The following is a 19,299-nucleotide window of genomic DNA, read 5'->3' as shown; positions in this document are numbered from 1 at the left end:
GATGGGTATCCATCCCCCTCTAGTGCCCAGGAGATGACAATATTGCCACCACCTGGAATGGGAGCATAGCTGATGGACACCTGCCAAACAAAGTACCTAGGGCTGCTGATGACCCAGGCAGAGCTTTCACTCAGAGACACCTCTCCTTTCCCAGCTGCTGACTTTTTCAAAATATGGTATGATAAGATTTTTAAATGTTAGAAGAAACTGACATTTGCAAAATCAAGAATGAAGAAGTAAATTCAATTTGCTTGTGAAACCTTTCTCCAGCCTCCTTCTGAATAGTATCATAAGCTCTTTAATGACCTGATTAGAAACACCTGTGGTTTCCCCTCAGAACTCCCTGCCTTACATGGGGCAAAGAATGGCTCCTGCTGTGGGAATTTGTTGACTGTGCAATGGAGGAGGCTGCTGTCTGCTAAGGCTCAGCTGCTTTCGTTGCAGCACCAACATTGCAGAACCTGGATTAAAATGCATCTGCAGTGAAAGAAACAATGATTTTACAGTTAAATTGGACAAATGGCACCTTACAGACTGTGGGGCAATCACTAAAACACAAGTGGCATCATTCCAGGTGCTCCAGAGTAATATGTGTCTCAGAATAAAGCTGCTAGTAATGGTGTTAACCAGAATAAAAGTGTTCTGATTTTCCTGTGGCAAACACAGGGCCTGGGGAAGTGTGGTTTGCAGAAGTTGGTAGGCTCCCACAGCTGCAATCCAGGTCACAACAAACTGCATCTCATACTTCCAAAATTATGTACAGTGCTGCAGGCACTGACAAATCAGTCTGTGCACACTCAAAGTGCAGAGAAGCTTCCAGTGGCTCTGATCTTGTCACTTTCATTCTTCCTTTGTAAAAAGAAGTCATAATAATAGTGCCTCTTTTCATGACAGATCTTTGAAGATATGAATCGGTGTTTGCAAACAGCTAACAAATGCTACACCTCAGCACCTTGGAAAGTCCCACTGAAAATGAGCATTTCTGTGTTCCACGCTGTATTCAACAGCACACAGCAAAATAATGCAGAGGCCTGAACATCACAGGGAAAGGATAAAAAGGGAAGATATTGAAGACTAAGATTTAGTAAGCACTGAGTAAGGCAGTGATCCTGTGGCAAAAATAACATGCCTTTTGCTATGGTGGGGTCTACCTTGCAAACGAGTCACTTGCACTCTCTCTACAGCAGAGAGAGAGAGAGAAGCATGCTCAGGGGAGGTTTGCCACCCTTCTCTTCGACATCTATCCTAGGTTTGGATCAATCACACTATGAAGAGCTTTACCTCCACCTACTGATAGAGCTAAGGAGCCTGCCTGACCATTTGAGACTCATTGCCTAACTTTTAGATGGTAAAAGTGAGATGAATCCCACCTCTACAACATATACAGAGGTGGTCTGGATCCAGTTTGCACATGCAATATTAACTTTAACGTCTTCTAATGTTAGCATGCTTGGCTTTGCAGTCCTGATCTTCTTTAAACAGCAGGTTTCAGATTTATGCTTCAAGCTGAATGTATATTTCTAATAAACAACAGATACCTGATACAGGCTTGGAAACAAAGATAATTCAGTGATTTTAATTCACCTGCCCAGAAAGGATTAAGACACACTGTTCTCTGAGAAAACATTCATCTATTTTGTTTAAGTAATACCAGATTTCAAAGTCACATGGGACATCACACTCATCTGTGTCCTTATCTATATCAATATTTCTATGTTTTTTTTTCCTGTGAAATGCCTTTATTACCCCTTCTGCAGAAATAAAGGTATTTCATTCAAAACCTAAAATTTCACTTTTGCTAGAAAGCACTTGCAAGTCATAATCTCAGCCTTAGATATAATTTTATTTGCAGCTGAGCCAACTATCGTAGGGTACAGTTACGTGAAAAATGCAGTGCTGTACTTCATAATAATATAGTCATACAAGGAAACATAAGCCACTTGTTTCCATCACAAGTCTACTGATAAAAGCAGCCTAAGTCAGGGAAAAAACCTTAGAAACAAGTTTCTATAATAAAGGTATAGGGTAAAGAAGGTCCAACTCTTTTAATGACAAAAAAGGATCTCACCGAAGCCCGTCTTACTAGTACAGAAATCCTCAGTCTTTTCCAGTGGGCCAGGAGAGGGGAGGGTGAGTCAGTAGTTGTTTTGCTTGGGCTTGTTATCAACTGCTGTCCTAGGTGAGGTTGTGATTTTGAAAGTACAAGTTGTCATTCTTCCTGTGCGCCCTCTTTCTCTCTCTCTCTGCCTGGAGGGGTAGCAGAAATGTTGCAAGACAAAGCGCTCCATATCTCACCTAAGATAAGAACTTCTTCATCAGAGGAAGACATGGCCATAGCTATCTACTAGCAGGTAATCTCAGGAGCCAAGAATGCAAAGTTTCGAGTAGCGTGGGAATGGTCCCATTTCAGTCACAGTGGAAACAGTGCGAGCCACACACACTCACGTCAGTATAGAAGTTTACCAGTAGGGCGAAACGGAAATTTAGTGTGGTTGAGACAGCAGCTGGGATGGCAGGGGAGAGAATTTGCAAAATAAAGGACTTTTTATGCAGATGACGATGCAGTGAAGGGCTGAACAATCTTTCAACAGCAGGATCTTATTAGCAATTAAAAATATTCTGTCATATGCCTATAATATACAAACATCTGCTTCCAAATAGACAAATATCAGTCAGTGCATTAGAACGTAACTTGATGCAGTAGATGCCTGTGGTCACTGCAGCATGAGCATGGGGTTGCACATTTGTTGAGGAGCAGTGCAACCTCTGGGAGCATGATGTGAAGTATGATGACAGAAAAGGAAAGGATGTTCCAACTAGGAGGAACAGTGGCATCATCTCCACCGCGCAGCGTTGTCTAGGAACTCATCACAACTGGGAGGGCAATCAAAGACGTAAGAGTAAGTTGTTGTTACTGGTGACATGTCATACACAATGTTGGTCAATCAGACTTCTAGTCTGCCACCAAACCTCACACTGTCATACAGAAGTGACCAGAAAGATGTTGCAGGCAGCTCCAGAGCATGCTGATGTGGTGCCCCGGATTAGTAGATGTCGCTACTATGTTTCCTCTGGGATCTGGAGTCCCGTCAGCCCTGCTACATCAGCTTCTACAGTCCCTGCACCCCTAATTGAAGTAGTTTTCACACTCCTCTGAGGCACCGAATGTGTGAGCCCTGCACAGCCCTCTGAGGGTGTATGGATAGGTGTGGACTCCCTCGCCCACACTCTGAGTTAGGCAAAAGCAAGCCAGTTCAGATCTGAAAGTCATGTATTTGCACAGATTTAACAACTTGGGCACAGCCCTGGGCCACTCCAGCTACAGATTCCAGAGGTGGGTGGCATCCAGTTGGCTTGGAAAGCAAGTGAGGCAAATATGTGTCTGTCTGCACCTGTCCTGGTCAATACATATGAGTCAACAGCATCACTATTAGGAAAATAAGATTAGGGCAGGGACTAGAAAGGTCCTCCTACAACATCTAATCTGGTCTCTCTTGTCATGGATATCAATCTGGTATATGATTACATTCCCAAACTTATCAAGCTCCACCTGGAGATAATTTAGAACGTGTTTGCATGATCTTTGAGGTCCCTTCCAACCCTAACCATTCTACGATTCTATGAGTCTTTTCCTAATGGGACAGCACTCAGAGCCTCCTGATCTGGTGGTTAGGAACTTTCTCATTCCAAGTCTAGATTATTAACGATTAATATATGCACATTCTTTCTTGTATCAGTATTGTCATACAATTCAAATAGCTCTTCTCCAACGTGTTCATCCAAGATATTTATGGGTAACAGTCATGTCCCCTATCCATCTGCCTCTGTCAGACCCTTCTGCCATCTCTACTCTGCTAGTTTTCAACTTCTGGTCCATATCTCATTCTCTTGTTTCTGATGATGGCTTAACATTATGTTCACTTGATTTGCTTGAGCCAGAGGATGAATCTCTCTGCTACAGAGGTGAATCTCAGATTTGCTTCCATCTGTTCTCTCCTTCACCTGGAGATCACTTAATTTCCTGTTCTATGTCAGTCTCATATACGGCCTCGTTGCTCTGTCTTAGGCTCCACCTCTTAGCTATCTCGATCGTATCTTCCTCTCCTCTGTTGCAACTGGCTTCCCTAATTTTGTCTTTTGCCATTCCATCATCTGCTTGCTTTCTCACATCCCTTTCTTCTACTGCAAATTCGTTTTTCAGCTTGCCCTTCTCTATCAGTTAGCCTTTTTTTTTGTTTGTTTTGCAACTGCATCCTTCTCACTCTCTTACCCTTTAGGTTCTTCTCCTAGATCCCAGCTTTAAAGTATGAAAATCCTCAGCCCTCCTCCTACAAATTGCTACACAAACCACCCTTGCTGTTGTTTGTTTTGGTAAAGCATTGCTTGCAAGAGTAATTTTTCCTTTGGTCTTGTCTGCAACAGTGTTTCACAAGAAGCTGAATGTGTGCAGTCATAGGCAGTAGCTTTGACAGTACATATGAAATGATCAGTAGGTCTTGTACCACCTCCTGGCACGTTTGAAGGAAAACAACCCTAGGCATTCATCTCCCATAAAGTAAATCATCCCAGTATCTTGCAGACCTGAACAAAACCACTCCCGTTTTCAGTCTCATCCTACTTCTTGTTATCATCATCTCAGCATGCTAAGAAAAGTGTATTTTTCTTTCCACTAATCTCTTTTCTAGGTCATGTGAGAAGCCTAGCAGAGAAGACAGAGCAAGATGATGTAGAGCATCAGTCTCCAGAGAGTCATCTTAGGCCTAGGAAATACACTTTGTCCTGCTGCTTTCCTGAATTCTTTGACTTCCTTAGCTAACCTGCTTCTACTGTCCTGCCTGAGATCCCCCCTTTCAAAGGAAACTCTTTCATTCATTAATTTGAGTTCGTTCAGACCAAGGGCTATCTTACAATGAACTAGTTACCTCTTCTTTGCATTCTGAAATACGTTTTAGTTTACTGGGGGGGTCCTCAAAAGAAAGTACTGAAAAGTACAAATTTACAGTTTATTACCTAGATAGTTCAAGAAAACAAAACCCAAACTGTTTGATGCTCTCTGTAAAAGGAGATGAGGCAGAATAGCAACAATTTTTTTTTTTTTTTTTTTTTTTTTTTTGTGCTGAAGCAGATAGTTTGTCATGTTCTTGTCTTTATTACATCCACCTCAGAAAACAGGTGGAAGATACAAAATCCTGCAAAGGGGGCTGAACTTTGTCCTCTTGAATACAGCTCAGGAGAAACCAAAAAAGTGTTTGTGACCACTCTTGCAAACAACTACAACTTCTACGGAGGATCCAGTGAGACTGAATCTTGTTTAGGTCCTTGCATTCTCAAAATATGATAATATCTTCAAACACGTTTATCCTCTTCTGGGGCAGACTTTCACATCTGCTTGTAAAACAATGAAAGGACCAAAGGCACAAATGGAAATCGTCAGGGTTTGAGCCCAGCTGAGTAAGAAGCTCTTGGCATTTCTGCTACAATTGTGAAGACTGCATGGAAAACAGTCTGACAACAGATAAACAGTCTTCCCTAGCTTCAGGCACATGGAATCACGCAGACTGAAAATACCTTTCCTTTATGGAAAACCAAGTATTTCATACTACTTACCTACGGTTTTAAAAACATACGGCACATTAAGTGATCAGCTTGATCTTTACGATTTTCCCTCCCTTTTCCACAAAGGTAAGTAGCTCACCTCTGCCTCAGACCCAGTCAACAGCATTAACCAACGTACTGTCAGGCACCAAGCTAGTGACAGCAGAGCCGCATCATTAGTATTTACAAGCAGAGATCACTTTACGTGAAATCCAAGCCAGGAGTCACAATGTGCTGTGGACTCCAGGGGCAAGTTACAATGTGCACGCAGCTTGCACTGCGTATTGCATTGCGTGATGCCAGCAGTCTGTCCTCCAGAGAGCCCAGACAGCCCCACCTGGAGTCTGTATCTGGGAGGTGTTTGTGAAGGAAACAAATGGCTGTTGACAATCCACCTTCTATGCCAACAGCCATGGTGGCCATGGCACTGTGATGTGCGCAGGCAGTATTTCTTTCTGGAAGGAATCTGATCTTCTGCAATCCAAATTAATAGAATCTGTTACTTAAGCCATCTTGTAGTCCCATCATTATTATTGGGTTTGGAATTGAAGATTCCTGTTTGGATACAGAGTTTCCCCTATGTCTGGATCGAGTGGACACAACACAGTGCCTGAAACTAAGGGACTAAGACAAAAAGTACTGACTCCAAACCCAAGCAGACATGTAGACCTCACAAATCCTGAGAGCACAGCTTGTGTGCTTACTGTTAGTGTTCTCAGGAAACGCCAGGGCTGAGCTGGGGGAACAAAGGACTCTTTGCTTCCAGATGCAATTGCCTGGGACAAAAGAGACACACACTGTAGGCATTCTGTGAGTTGCTGCCACACATTTTTCTGTGAACAATGGATTTCAGTCTCTTTACTGTCACTCACTCAGTCACGTTAGAACTGTTTTGAGCTAAATTTCTCTGCGTATCAGACTAGTCAATAACAAATCAACAAAATGTCGCTCCTGTGCTGCTTCTCCTTTCAAGTGTTATCTTAACAAATGGGTACAGCAAACTGCAGCTGCATCATGTTTTCTGGAATTGTCACTTCTTTCTTTGGCATGAGTTTATTACAGAAACTTATGGAAATACCTGCATTGGGAGTTTCCAGTGAAGCACATGTGACCATATCTGCAGCGCAGTTCCTACCAACAGCACTAGAAGAGTTTGAGGGAATAAGAATAAATCTGTTGGGGGTTACTCCTGCCAGGTACTTGATTCTATGTCTCTGGGAAATGCTGACCATAGGCATCCTTAACTCCTACAGAGTCATGAGTAGCGGAATTAACTTCCTATACATCAATCATCGAGTGAGTTACCAAGCAGACAAGTCTTGCTCTGATTCCTGCCACCTACCCTCTCACCTGTGACAACCACTGCAATTCTAAAATCAGCAGCCATCCAGATTTAGAGAAACAAAAGCTGCTGGCCGTACAAATTCCCTATCTTTTTACATACACTCACCTGTCTGTGAACCTGGGTACCTAAACCCCATCACTTCAATCTTCTTGTACCCATGCTATGTAAAAAGTCCATATTTATAGCTGGACCCAGATAAAAGCCTAGCCCTTACAAGCAGTTTAGAATCAAGGCTCCTAAAAGAATAATTAAGTTTCTTGCCTTCCACTAATGCCTGCTGGAATTAGCCTGGCCTAGGGGCTACTTCCAGCAGCCAGATTTAGGCTGACCAGAGCAGAAGTAGAGGTTAGAAGTAGACATACAACTGTGGTGAGATTTAATTTTTAGAGAAGTCCCAGTAGGATGTTTTCTCATTTCACAAAAGGATTGCACAGAAATGAAATCTGTAACAGTCTTGATGAAAGCAGTGAGCCCTGTTGGTAAGTCATTTAATAATTAACCAGACAAAGCTCTTGACAGTTCACAGTAGGAAATAATTCTGATTCAAAAAGGGTGGAGAGAACAATCTGCCAGAACTGCATTTCAACATACGTACGACATTTCATCAAGTAAATCTTTATTGTTCCCTGCCACCTAATGGCGTACATGAAAAATTACAAATCAGTAAGACAATTCTCAAGTTACACTATTCCTAATAGACTTTGATCTATCTATTTAAACAAAGATCAAGGTTATGGATAAAAATGTGAGTTACTATTACCGGCCTTCAGTGAGATCCAGGTTGCCTAGTTCTGCCTAAATTCTGGGTGCCTGTGAAGCTGTATTTCTACATTAAATGCCTGTGCTGCCTATGGGTGCCTCTGAAAATCTTCTACACAATATTCCTATCATCTAAATTAAACTTAGGCAGAAGTTTGCTATATACCTACTGGAAACAACTTTTTATACAAAAATTTGCATCAATGTATAGCACTGCCACAACCTAGTTGTTTTTTTTTCGAATGAGGCACAAAAATGTTGAAGCAATCTTAGATGTCCCCACAGTCATATGAAATGCACGAGTGTTAAGCATTCCTGCTTTGAGTGGTAACCAACAGAATTTGGAGGTACTGTATGGATGAAAATCTTTAGCCAAAAGAGCATATAGAAAGATACACTCTCTTCACGTTAAAATTAAAAATGCACCTACATATCCGAAACCTTTGTAAATTAGCCTAGGGAAAAAATACCCAGAACATCCTCTAACTGCAAGGATAGTCAAACTGAAAGGGAGAGCTACGTAGAAGGAAAAAATATGCCATTTGGATTAAATTTAGGAGGACTGACAGCTGAGTACGGGGGTTTGCTTTTATAAAATTAGTAGCATAGGTGTCCCTGGAGTATGATCTATTTTTGGGTAGCTATGATTATTCATACCCTGAATTAGAGTTCTTTTCGATCTTCTCATGTTTGAGAGCAATGAAATGTGGGCCTGGATACTGCACTGACTTGTGCAATGTTGCCTCCCTGGCTGTTGATGTTTACTCAACAAACTGACAACTGATGCACAGAAATTGACGTCTCCGCACTCCAAAGTCTAAATTTTACAACTGTATGGCAGGAATGAGGACAGGCTGAAAGAGTTGGGGCTGTTCAGCCTGGAGAAGAGGAGGCTCCGGGGTGACCTTATAGCGGTCTTCCAGTACCTCAAGGGGGCCTACAAGAAAGATGGGGAGAGGCTGTTCAGGAGGGCCAGTTGTGATAGGACAAGGGGTAATGGTTTTAAAATAGAGGGAGGTAGATTCAGGTTGGATATTAGGAAAAAATTTTTTACCATGAGAGTTGTAGAACACTGGAACAGGTTGCCCAGAGAGGTGGTGGATGCTCCATCCCTGGAGACGTTCAAGGCCCGGTTGGATGAGGCCCTGAGCAACCTGATCTAGTTGGAGATATCCCTGTTCCTTGCAGGGGGGTTGGACTAGATGACCTTTGAAAGTCCCTTCCAGCCCTAACGATTCTATGATTCTATGAATATGACTTTTACTTGTTCACTTGCTGGTAGAGTACAAATGCTGTAAGTTTAATTTACAGAGATTGCTGTTAATATTATAGGGTGAGATTTACTATTTCTGTAACTGATCACAGCTCCCACTCTGATCAGCAGTGCAAGGTCAGCCTGTGGCAAGGTGAATGGAATCTCAAATACTTATTTAAACCTGTGGAACATGTTGCTTGGTACATGGTTATCTCTAGAGCAGTACCTGGCAGTGGCAGGCCTAACACTGTGGAAACCTGTAGGGAATTCACGTGATCTAAAGGTGACTCCTTTAGATCACATGACTGTTACTTAAAGCAAACTAAACTGAACAAAACTGTATCTTCTGACAAAAGACAATTCACAGACAGTAGATTTTCCTTTCTGTCTCCTTTTGTAACACACTTCTACCTGTACACGTGATGAGATCAGGCTTACAGTTTATTACTATTTAAATCAGAGATAATGTTATCATTTCTGTTATCAGAACAGAATAAGCAGATAGTCCTCCAATACAAATAATAGCAGCAAAAATACAGAATTATGCTTCAGACTTACCTACAGAGGATAAAATGCTTCCTAAAGGTAGCTCACTTAAACAGACATGGGAACTGCACTGTGCTTTAGGGGAATGACTAACCATGGGGAAACAGCGAGGCTTAGGCTCAGTGGGTTCCTGACATGAGTTATCTATCGTGTCTTTCTATTATCCCTTTTTTAATTTTTACTAAACACAACTATACTATAAGCAGGCATCAAAACTGACCAGTATATCAGAGAGGCTTTCATGATCTGCTGGATGGATACGCTTTATCCCAAGAATCCTAAATACAGGACTTCTGTATATTTGCTTTTTGAACACCGCTTATAATTTCAGTTGTATACATATATAAAGAATCCATCTCTCATTTCTGAATCAGATTGACTGAGATTTTTTGGCATCCTTTCCCACTTGGTCGAATAGCAATTCTCGCTTATTAGTGAACAACAACAGATCTTTTGGATCTGGAAGGTATCAATATGATTATTTCAGTATGACCTGACCCAGTAGTTTTGGTATCAAGATCACAACTTTTGTTTGAGCTATAGTACATCCTCTACAAAGAAACCTAGTTATTATTTGAAGAATGGAAGGGATGAGAATCCAGCATGTTCTCAGGTAAATTGTTCCTACATTTAATTATCCTCAAGATAAAAATGTAGTCCTTATTCCTTGTACAAACTGGATTTCATTATGACTCTTTTTTTTTTTTTGCATTAGAATTATGAGCTGTCAACTATTAGAAATCATTTCCCTGTACAGGTATTTCTAGATTGAGTCACAGTAGAAAATAGTGTTAAATAAGGTCTGTGGTTTCAAAGCAATTAAAACTGATTGAATTAAACAGAGGAGAGTGGGATTCTCTTTCCGTAATTATGAAACACTGAAATCTCTTACAGAAAGAGCTGAATAATGTCTCTGTGGATAGACACCACTGTTTCTAGCATTGCTTCATGTAATGTTAGGAATTACTCATATCATTTAGAAATAGGATTGTCTTTAACTTGACTATGATCATTCTTGTGAAGTGTTTAAAAATCTAAAAAGCAATTGGGGATGAAAGCCACAGTTACTATTCTAGGCTGAGTGGGAAGCACTGTCTTAACACGGGTGGGTGAAATGGCAGAAGTAATGGTGATTTCTGACCCTATGTGCAAACGAGTACAAAACTACTCCATTAAAGCTTCTTTTCCTTTATTTTCCCGCTCTCTGCCAGACTACAACTCGGCTGGCTCCAGATGCAGTGCCCCGGTCTACTTTTTATCAAAGTCTAAAATAGTAATTTCTCTGCTACACTGCAAAATGGTCCCTGGCATTTATGCTACCTAAGATGAAACCATTCACTTGTAAGTCCCTCTGCTCAAAACCATTACTGCTCTGCTCTTGTTCAGTTTGTCTTACTTGTTCCTAGGAGTAAGACTACCCTTTCTGTTCACACGTCTAATCTGTACAGGACTGGTAATAAAAGCAGCCAGGCCAAAAGCTACATCTTCTTCTTTCCACAGTACACTTTAGAAAACAGTTCCTCAGTTACACGGACCTAAGAAAGAGATGACTGTCCCTAACCAGCAAAATAACCCATTTGTGTGAGTGAGGAAGTAGGAACAGGGGAGAAAACGGCTCCAAAGTACCAAGAAATTGCAGAAAAAGAAGGACGAAGCAGATGACAATTAGGGTAGGAGGAAGACAGAAGACAGTAAAGGAAGCAAGAAAACAGCTGTAGTGCCAAGACACAGTGTTAGCGTGACAAGACTGCTTACGAGCAGCTCCTATAAGAGGAGGTGAATCAGCTAATCGACTGTTGGGGTGGAGAACTTGCTATGAAATTCCTTCAATGAACCACAGAGCAGTGAGGAAAACTTACAGCAACGCTATATATAGCAAGACAGACGGAATTGACAAGAAAACAACAGTGAAATTATGCTCCAAGGCATGCAACAGAAATCACCTGGATGCCTCATGATCTGCAAAGATGCAATTTAAATAAAGCAACACTTACTGGGAAACATGACAAGCTCAGCAGGAGTCTAAGGTTTAGCTGCAAGCTATGTCCAAATTTTGAGAGATTTTGGAGTAGAATAGTAGACACGGAGCCATATGCTCATGTCAGAGTCCAATACTCACAATTTGCTCACAATTAGATCCATGTCAATCAGAAGTAACAACATGGACTTCAAAGGAATTACATTTGATTAATACTGGCATGAACACGGGCATAATCTGGTCCATGTCAGTAGGATCCACAGTTATCATCAGATCCTAATTAATTGCTCTGCATGATTATTCTGAAATAATAGTAATGACTGCCAGAGTTTTTCTAATGGTTGTCAACAACACTAGGGATGCACATAATGACTAACACACACAGATGGGGAATGCAGCTGATTTCAGCTCTTAAAAGTGTGGTGTATAGATTTAACAGAAGCGGCTCTAAGTGACTGAACAACTTCCAAATGAGAAAGCTGTCTCCAAAATGTCACTGAAGTTGCTGGAATATTATAACCTGTATCAGGAGCAATGTGGATATAATTATTACCCCATCAGAGCTGGAAAGACATGAACACTAGGACTCATCTCCGCTAACAAACCTGTCAGCCAAAGTACACTGGCTAAAACTTTTTGATTGCCCATTTCACTTTTTAGTACCAGCGTGAATTCCTGAGGCCATGGGGACAAACTACCTTTTGCACCCAAAAGGTAGTAACGATTTAGGTGGCAAGTCTCATCTCCAGATGCTTTTTCTCTTCCACCTAGGTCTGAATAGCAGGTGAACCGGTGTTACTGAAAGTATTTCTTCTTTCCACCCTTCCATCATAAATGTTATAACTTCCACCGTAAGATCCTGGGCTGCATGACCGTTCTTTTCCAAGTTCCTTATACCACCAGACGTAGGAAACAACAGTCACTGAACTAAGACAGCAAGGAGTATCCTTTATCTGGCTGTGTTGAAAACCTGAAGCATTTCCTGGAATATCTCACCAAGGTTATTGCCACACTTTATAAATAATACAGCATGACAAATACTAACTGTACATAAACAGATCTCATAGTTTATAGTTTAGGTTTAGCAAATTACAGCTCCAACAATTGATATATTACTAATAGATAACAGACTTACAAGTAAAGTAACACCGTTCTATACTATCCATTCTCTATTTTTAAGTTTTGCAGTTCTGACCACAGTGACGTGCAATACAACTAAATTCCTCCTACTTGAATACATTGCTTACAGAAAGAAATACAATTATTTGAATAATAAACTCAGAGATTTGTAATCTCTTATACTGTTAGCCATACAAATAAATGGTTTTATATTCTAACGGTTATAATGTTTGCTATGTACTAAACTTTTTCAAATATTCATGTTTTGCCTTCCAGTGGAGTTGGAAGCAATCTCAGCATTTAACATTTATAATCCTCTTTTGTTGGAAAGATTGCTTTTCTATTGTTTATTAAAATTCTTGCTCCCTTTAGATACTCATCAGTATTTTGCTTCCATGGGATATACTAGGATATGTTAAAACAACTTGATTGATCCCATGATCTCAAGTGTGTTGTCAGCTGTCTCCAAGGATAAAGGGCATTTTAAAGATCAAGTGACTGGTCTTCCCAGTTAGCAGTGAGATAAAGCCTTTTATCTCGCATAAATCCCAATGATTAAGAAATTCAAAATCAACATGAAAAAATACTTGTTCGCACAATACATAACGAAACAACGGTCTTCACTGAAACAGTTCTGTGGTCCTCAAGAGGGATTTTCAGTAACGGCTTGGAACTCAGAAAGAAATAATATCTAATCATAATAGTGATACATATTTCATATTAGATACAAATTCCCATATTCCAGTGTTTAAAACAAGGCCCTCTTCAGACAGAGTTACACAAGAGCTCTCTCTCGCTTGAAAGAGATAATGCCATATAGACATCTTTCTAGTTTCTAGCCTTTTTCCCTGAGGCAAGGTTTTAGAGTTCTTGGAGCAGAGTAAAAATGTAATCCAGTATGGTCAGTCTTATAGGTAATATCAACACAGAGAAGGAAGAACAACTCAGAGGGGCTTGTCACATGTGTTGGAGGCTGTATGGAAGGGGTTGATGGAGTAGTACGTGTATGGACAATACGTGAAGCACTGGTAAAAGGGAAAGGATTGATGTGGAGGCAATGGAAAGGTGGCAACGATGGACATACAGAGGAAGAAAGGCTGCAAACGCAGAGCGAGAAGATTCACCTGGGTTATGGGAGCATTCGGAGAAGGAACGTGAGGCGGTCACTTTGGTAAGGAGAACGTTAGAAGGAAGGTTTTATAAAACCTGACCAGGAAAATACGCACAGAAGAAAGACCATAATTTCAATTGCTAAAAAAAAAATGTAATGAAGGTATAACCAAGAGTGTTTGGGAAAAAAAAGACATTGCACAAGATGAAGAATCAAAAATAACAAGGACTGAGACAGAGGTTGCACGTGCAGCTGAAAAAGGGTTTGAAAGACACGGTGTCTCTCTACTAATTCTTTTTATCCTTCTGGGCCACCTGCTGGGGTAGAATTTGAGGATTTCAGACATTTGTTCAGCATTTCTCGATACTCGGATCGCAATACGAGAATCACAACGGAAGAAAAGCAAAACGTTTAAGAGGAGAGGTGACGACTTCCGCTTCAGTCACGGCTGCGACAGCACGGAAGGAGAGCCGAAGCCTCGCCCGGCACCGCCCGACGCACCCGCTGCCCGCCACACCGTTATCAGCAGCGCCGCCCCGAAAGGGGCGACAGCAACCACGACCCCGGCCCGGGCACACGGCCGCAGAGCCACCCTGCGCACCGCCGCGGCCGCCAGAGGGACCCGCCGCCCCTCACGGCCGGCGGCGCTGCTGCCGCTGCCGCCGCCCGCCCCGCGCGCCCAACGGCTCACCCCGCGTGTTGCCCCCACGTGCCGCGCACGTAGCCGCACCGCCGAGCCCACTCCCGCGCACGCGCAGTAAACCCTCTCTCTCTCCCCCCTCCCACCCCTCCACCCACCGCACTGCGGCTCGTGATTGGTCCGTCCTCCACCCGCTGCTGGCCAATGAGGAAGCCCGCCCAGGACCCCGCCTCTTTAGAACGCGCGGCGGCCGCGGCGGCCCCGGACAGCGGCGGCGATGGCGGCGGCGGGGCTGGCGCTGCGCGGGGCCCTCGCCCCCGGTGCGGCGATGGCGGGGTGCCGCCGCGGCGGGCTGTGGAGCCGCCTGCCCCCGCTGCCGGCTGCGCCACGCCGGTCCGCGGCGCACTTCGCTTTCCAGCCGGACCCGGCGCCCAGCGCCTACGGTGAGAGCGGGACTGGGCCGGGGCCCACCCCGCGGGCCGGGCTCACCCTCGCTCTGCTGCCGGGTCCGCCCTGCCGCCGCCCCCTTCTCGAGGGGAGGCCGCCGCCCGCCCGGCCGGGGTGGGGCGGATGGGGAGGGAGGGAGAATAGTGGGCGCTTCCCGCCTCCGCCCCCTCGGGCCGCCCTTCCCCGCCGAGGCGCCGGCGGCGGCCGCGGGGTCCCCGGAGGGGCGGCCGCCACCGCCGGCCCCAGCGCTGAGGGCGAGACCCCGGGACCTGCTGTGTCCGCGGCACTTCCACCTGCGAGTTTTCCGCGAAAAACTTGGGCTGTGGGTGGGAAGGCCCCCGTGGGCCGCTGGCGGGGGCGGCGGTGCTTCGGGACTCTTCGGCGCCTCAGCGATACCGCTCGCGGGGGTTTGGGGAAGCGTTTTCGGACAGTCAGTGCGATGGTTGCAAGAGGCCTATTCATCATCTGCCCGGACCTGCAAGCCAGCCCCCGTCCTGTTTCGGTGGTAAAGCTTCTCGCAGTAACTTCATGACTTACATGCATCCATCCATCCCTCCCTGTTTTTTTTTTTATTGCATGGTTAAGTCACGAATGTGGTAGTAAACCTGTGGTTAATAAAGGCTGGTGAAAGATTTGAGGTGATCCTCACGATCACACGATTGAGAGTAAACACAGATCAGTTGGACATGAATAGCTCAGGATGAAAGTTTTGACTTTATTTGAGGTGCATCTCCTGGAAGAAGCCTACCAGCTGCAGAATAGCTCTTTCACATGAACCACACTGCCTTCTAGAAAGGTGTTACTTAGCTGGGTATGTTGGTGTTCCAGCTTTGTCCTTAAGTCTGAGAAAACTCTCAGCCGTTTGTTAGTCATTAGGAGGTGCAGGCATCCAAGGTGTTGCGGAGTAAAGTCAATGTGATGGAGGTCCCTGCTTGAGATCATAGTGAAGAAGCTGCAGTAGGGCAGTTTTTGTTGCCATTTATTAAAAGAAAACTACCTCATTTTGCTTTAAAATACACTTCAAAATTCTGTGAATACCGAAAATAAAACAAAGTTATGCTAATGCTGAGCCTGATATTGCTAAGATAATGCTTCTCTAACTCCACAGTCCAAATCTGAAGGGCACAATTAGTTTCTCCTTCCCTGTGAGGGCTGATACAGGGGCCTTTATTATAAGAAGGAGCAGCAGGTCAGAACAGTCAGTGTGAGAAGTTTCTGACAGTTGCTTAAATGATAGATGTTTATTTATATCCAATGCTGGAAGGATTGTATCTTGTGTAAGAGATAACCTAAATGCTACTGTGGGTGACTTGGAAAAGAAGAAAAACAACTGCTGTTTCCCAGCTTTCCTTCCCTTTAATTTGTAAATGTTGATTTGTAGCTTTCATATGATTTGAACAGTTACCATAGCAATTATTTTTACAATTTCCTCTTCTTAAAGGGCCATGTAAAGTGTAACGAGTGAAGCTACTAAGCACAGGAACATCTAGGAATGCAGCTACTCAGCTCTCATGTGGCATGACATGAGTCTTTAACAAAAAATGCTGATGTTAATTAACAATTTGGGAGACAGGGAAGCTGAATAGTTGTTGAGAGATGCTATAGCTACTGGAAACAGAATATAGTTCTCCTTTCTGGTTTCTAACACTTATTCTCATGTTTGTCTGGGATCTTCATCTAAGAAGATGTATTTTAACATGGTGTGTGTGCAGGTAGCTAGTATTTTTCTGGGCTGTGGCTCCTAGTAATGGCTTTAGGTAGAGGTTTTGCTGGTTAAAGAGCTACCAGATGTCAGCCAGGAAATTTCTTATTCATTCAGTTTCTGGTAAGGGATTATTTTATTTGCTTGCAGAATCTCAGTTGGCCACAGTAGTGGGGACTGGGCTATTGTTTTGCTCCATCTTTGCTTTCAGGCCTGTTTGTTTTTCCTTGCAGTGTGGGAATGAAAAAGGGCACTCAGATAGCCTTTCTTGGTTTTGAAGGTTTTCTTTCAATCCGTGCTGCAGAAGATTTTAATACAGAAGTCTGGTGCATTTGCATTACCCATAGCTGTTCAGCATTGAGTTTCCTTTCTTTGATGTTTCTGACACTTTATAACTGCAGTCCAGAGAGTAGGCTGATGATCTAGAAAACTTCTAATAATAGGTGTCTGTAAACAGGAAAGGCTGGAGCTTTACAAAAAATAGTTAAAGAATGATAAAATAAGTTCAATGAGATCTGGTGAATCTTAGTGGAGAAGATCCCAGTCCTCAAAATGTAAATACTTCACTGTTGTTTCTTCCTTTGAAAAAACTGTTTTCTTAGTCGTTGTTCCTAGCGTTTGACTAAGCATTGCAAAGCTGCATTTGCTCTAGCTAAGAGGATAGTTTTTGAAAAAAAGGCTGAATGCAGGGTAGTAGAATTATAATCTTTGGGATTGCAAAGTATGCCATGTTCAATCCCATCTATTCTATAATTTAAGTTTACTCAGCACATGAGTCTTGGATACTCCTAACAGGGATCTTATTTATGACTGTCAACTAAGTTTTTAGTCATGTTTTGCACCAGTGTTTTCTAATGTACTTTGTGTTTCAAACCAAATTAAATGGCTAAATAATCACTTTCACACAGGGCAAACTCAGAAGATGAATCTCTTCCAATCCATAACAAGTGCCTTGGACAATGCTTTAGCCAAAGATCCGACTGCAGGTATACTATACTTGTTACTCTGTTTTGCTTTGTGTAAATTGCATTTTGTTTTGCCTATTATATTAAATACATTTCTTGTGGCCTTTAAAGTTTTCTGATAAGTTATTTATATGCTTTGATCTCAAACAAAACTTAAAAGTGTGTTGTATTAACAGATTATTAATCGATCGTATGATCTAAGATGCAGTTGTGTCTTCTGTGTTAGCTGGGAGTATTTGCTTGAAAGTTGGGACAGAAAGATACATTGCTTAAATATGCTTCTTGTGTTACTAATGTGAACTGCGCTTAAGAGCAGCTTGAGTCCCACCAGTAAGTAAAGGAGTTTTTAAAATGCAAATCTTAGTTTTTGATTCCTTTAACTCTCTATGCTCAAAAAGTGGTATTTTTTAGAGACTACCTATTACTCTGTCCATTCTCCCTTCTCTCCTTCCCTGCCCCCCAAAACTCCTTTCCAGCTTTACTGATTTCTGTTCATCGTTGTTCGTAGTCAATGTAAGATTTTTCTAGGCTTTTGCAGTCTGGGTAACCTATAACTAGTTCATCATAGTTTGATTTAAAAGAGTTATCCTAAACTCTTTTGCACAAACCTATTTAATCCACCTTTAATTCTTATACATAATAACAGGACGTCTGTTTCTTCTGTTGTCATAACAAAGGCGTGATGATAGCCAGATATCTGAAAGAGATGTTTAATGTCATGAACACAGTTACAAAAGTTGTATGATTTTGTGTCATTTTGGTTTTTCATTTTGGTGTGTTAGTAACTCTTTTTGGCACTGCTTGAACCACAGCTCATCTTGAAGTCTGACTAATTGTCTAATCTGTTAGGACAAATTCCATGTTGTCTGTCTAGTACTATGCCTGTATACATTCCCTCTCAATCTACAGCTGTGTTACAATCACCTTTATTAAATGAAACTTAAAAAACTGAGGGTTAATTAGTGTGAAGAATGGATTTTAATACAGATATGAGTAAACTCATATATAATCTTCAGCCTTTTAGTTGCTCTAAGGTTCCAGTCTTACTCCTCAGTTTTCCAGGGCTGGATCTTTGCAAAGCCCTTTGCAAGACCATGTTGGAGTTCTACAGTCCAGACGTGAGTTGTCAGTATCACCCTACTTACTGAATTAATTAGAACATCTTGCAATAGAAAGCGTGTCCTTCATATGTTTTTCGTTGTATGGGAATTGAGCAACTGTTGTTTAAGTAGTGGAAATCCGCATACTTATGTTGATGAGAATTAAAATCTGTCCAGGAAAATATTTTTGGTGGCTGAACAGAATGAGTAAATCCATGCAAGTTTGCCGATACTAGCATTAAACAGGATTTATTTTATGCCAGCTGGCTCAAAAGTGAGTAACCATATGGTAGTGGAAAGGCCTTACAAAGATTTTAAGTACAGAAAAAAGCAAACAAGTCAGTATTAAAAATGATTGAGAGAGATGTTCTGGGGACATACATCAGTCATGAACTCCTTGACTGCATTGGTTTTACATCATTATACAAATTATTTTTCTTTAAGTGGTGTCATTAGTATAATTGTTGGAAGTATGTTAATCCCTTTGAGTGCTTCCAATCAGAAATGTATTTTATTTAAACAAAAATAATTTTTGAAAAGCAAGAAGGCTAACTCATTATTTTGTGTCCTTTAGAATATGGAGGGTATTGAGGAGTTCGGGAATTATCAAAACTGATCCCAGTTCATGCAAGCTGCTGGTAGTGATACTGCTGCACGTCTCTTAGATGCTTACAGAAATTGAGATGAGCAATACTTATTTCTGTGAATTAAATAACAAAGCTGTTTTAAGAAAAATT

At 42.2% G+C, this 19,299-nt stretch overlaps 1 protein-coding gene across 1 annotated transcript in view; it reads left to right on the top strand.

The window, feature by feature from the left end:
• The first annotated feature begins 14,622 nt into the window (after positions 1-14,622).
• Positions 14,623-19,299, top strand: part of BCKDHB (branched chain keto acid dehydrogenase E1 subunit beta) — a 140,816-nt gene continuing 136,139 nt past the window's right edge. Inside the window, exons 1-2 of the mRNA XM_086608251.1 lie at positions 14,623-14,791; positions 17,406-17,483. Of these exons, the coding sequence (XP_086464377.1) occupies positions 14,626-14,791; positions 17,406-17,483 (244 nt within the window). The 5' untranslated portion in view covers positions 14,623-14,625. The remainder of the gene's footprint in view (positions 14,792-17,405; positions 17,484-19,299) is intronic.

This window comes from Tauraco erythrolophus, chromosome 2, assembly GCF_009769465.1.
Source record: "Tauraco erythrolophus isolate bTauEry1 chromosome 2, bTauEry1.pri, whole genome shotgun sequence".
NCBI lineage: Eukaryota > Metazoa > Chordata > Aves > Musophagiformes > Musophagidae > Tauraco > Tauraco erythrolophus.
Note: the sequence above shows the minus strand (reverse complement) of the source record. Positions and strands in the feature narration are given on the sequence as shown.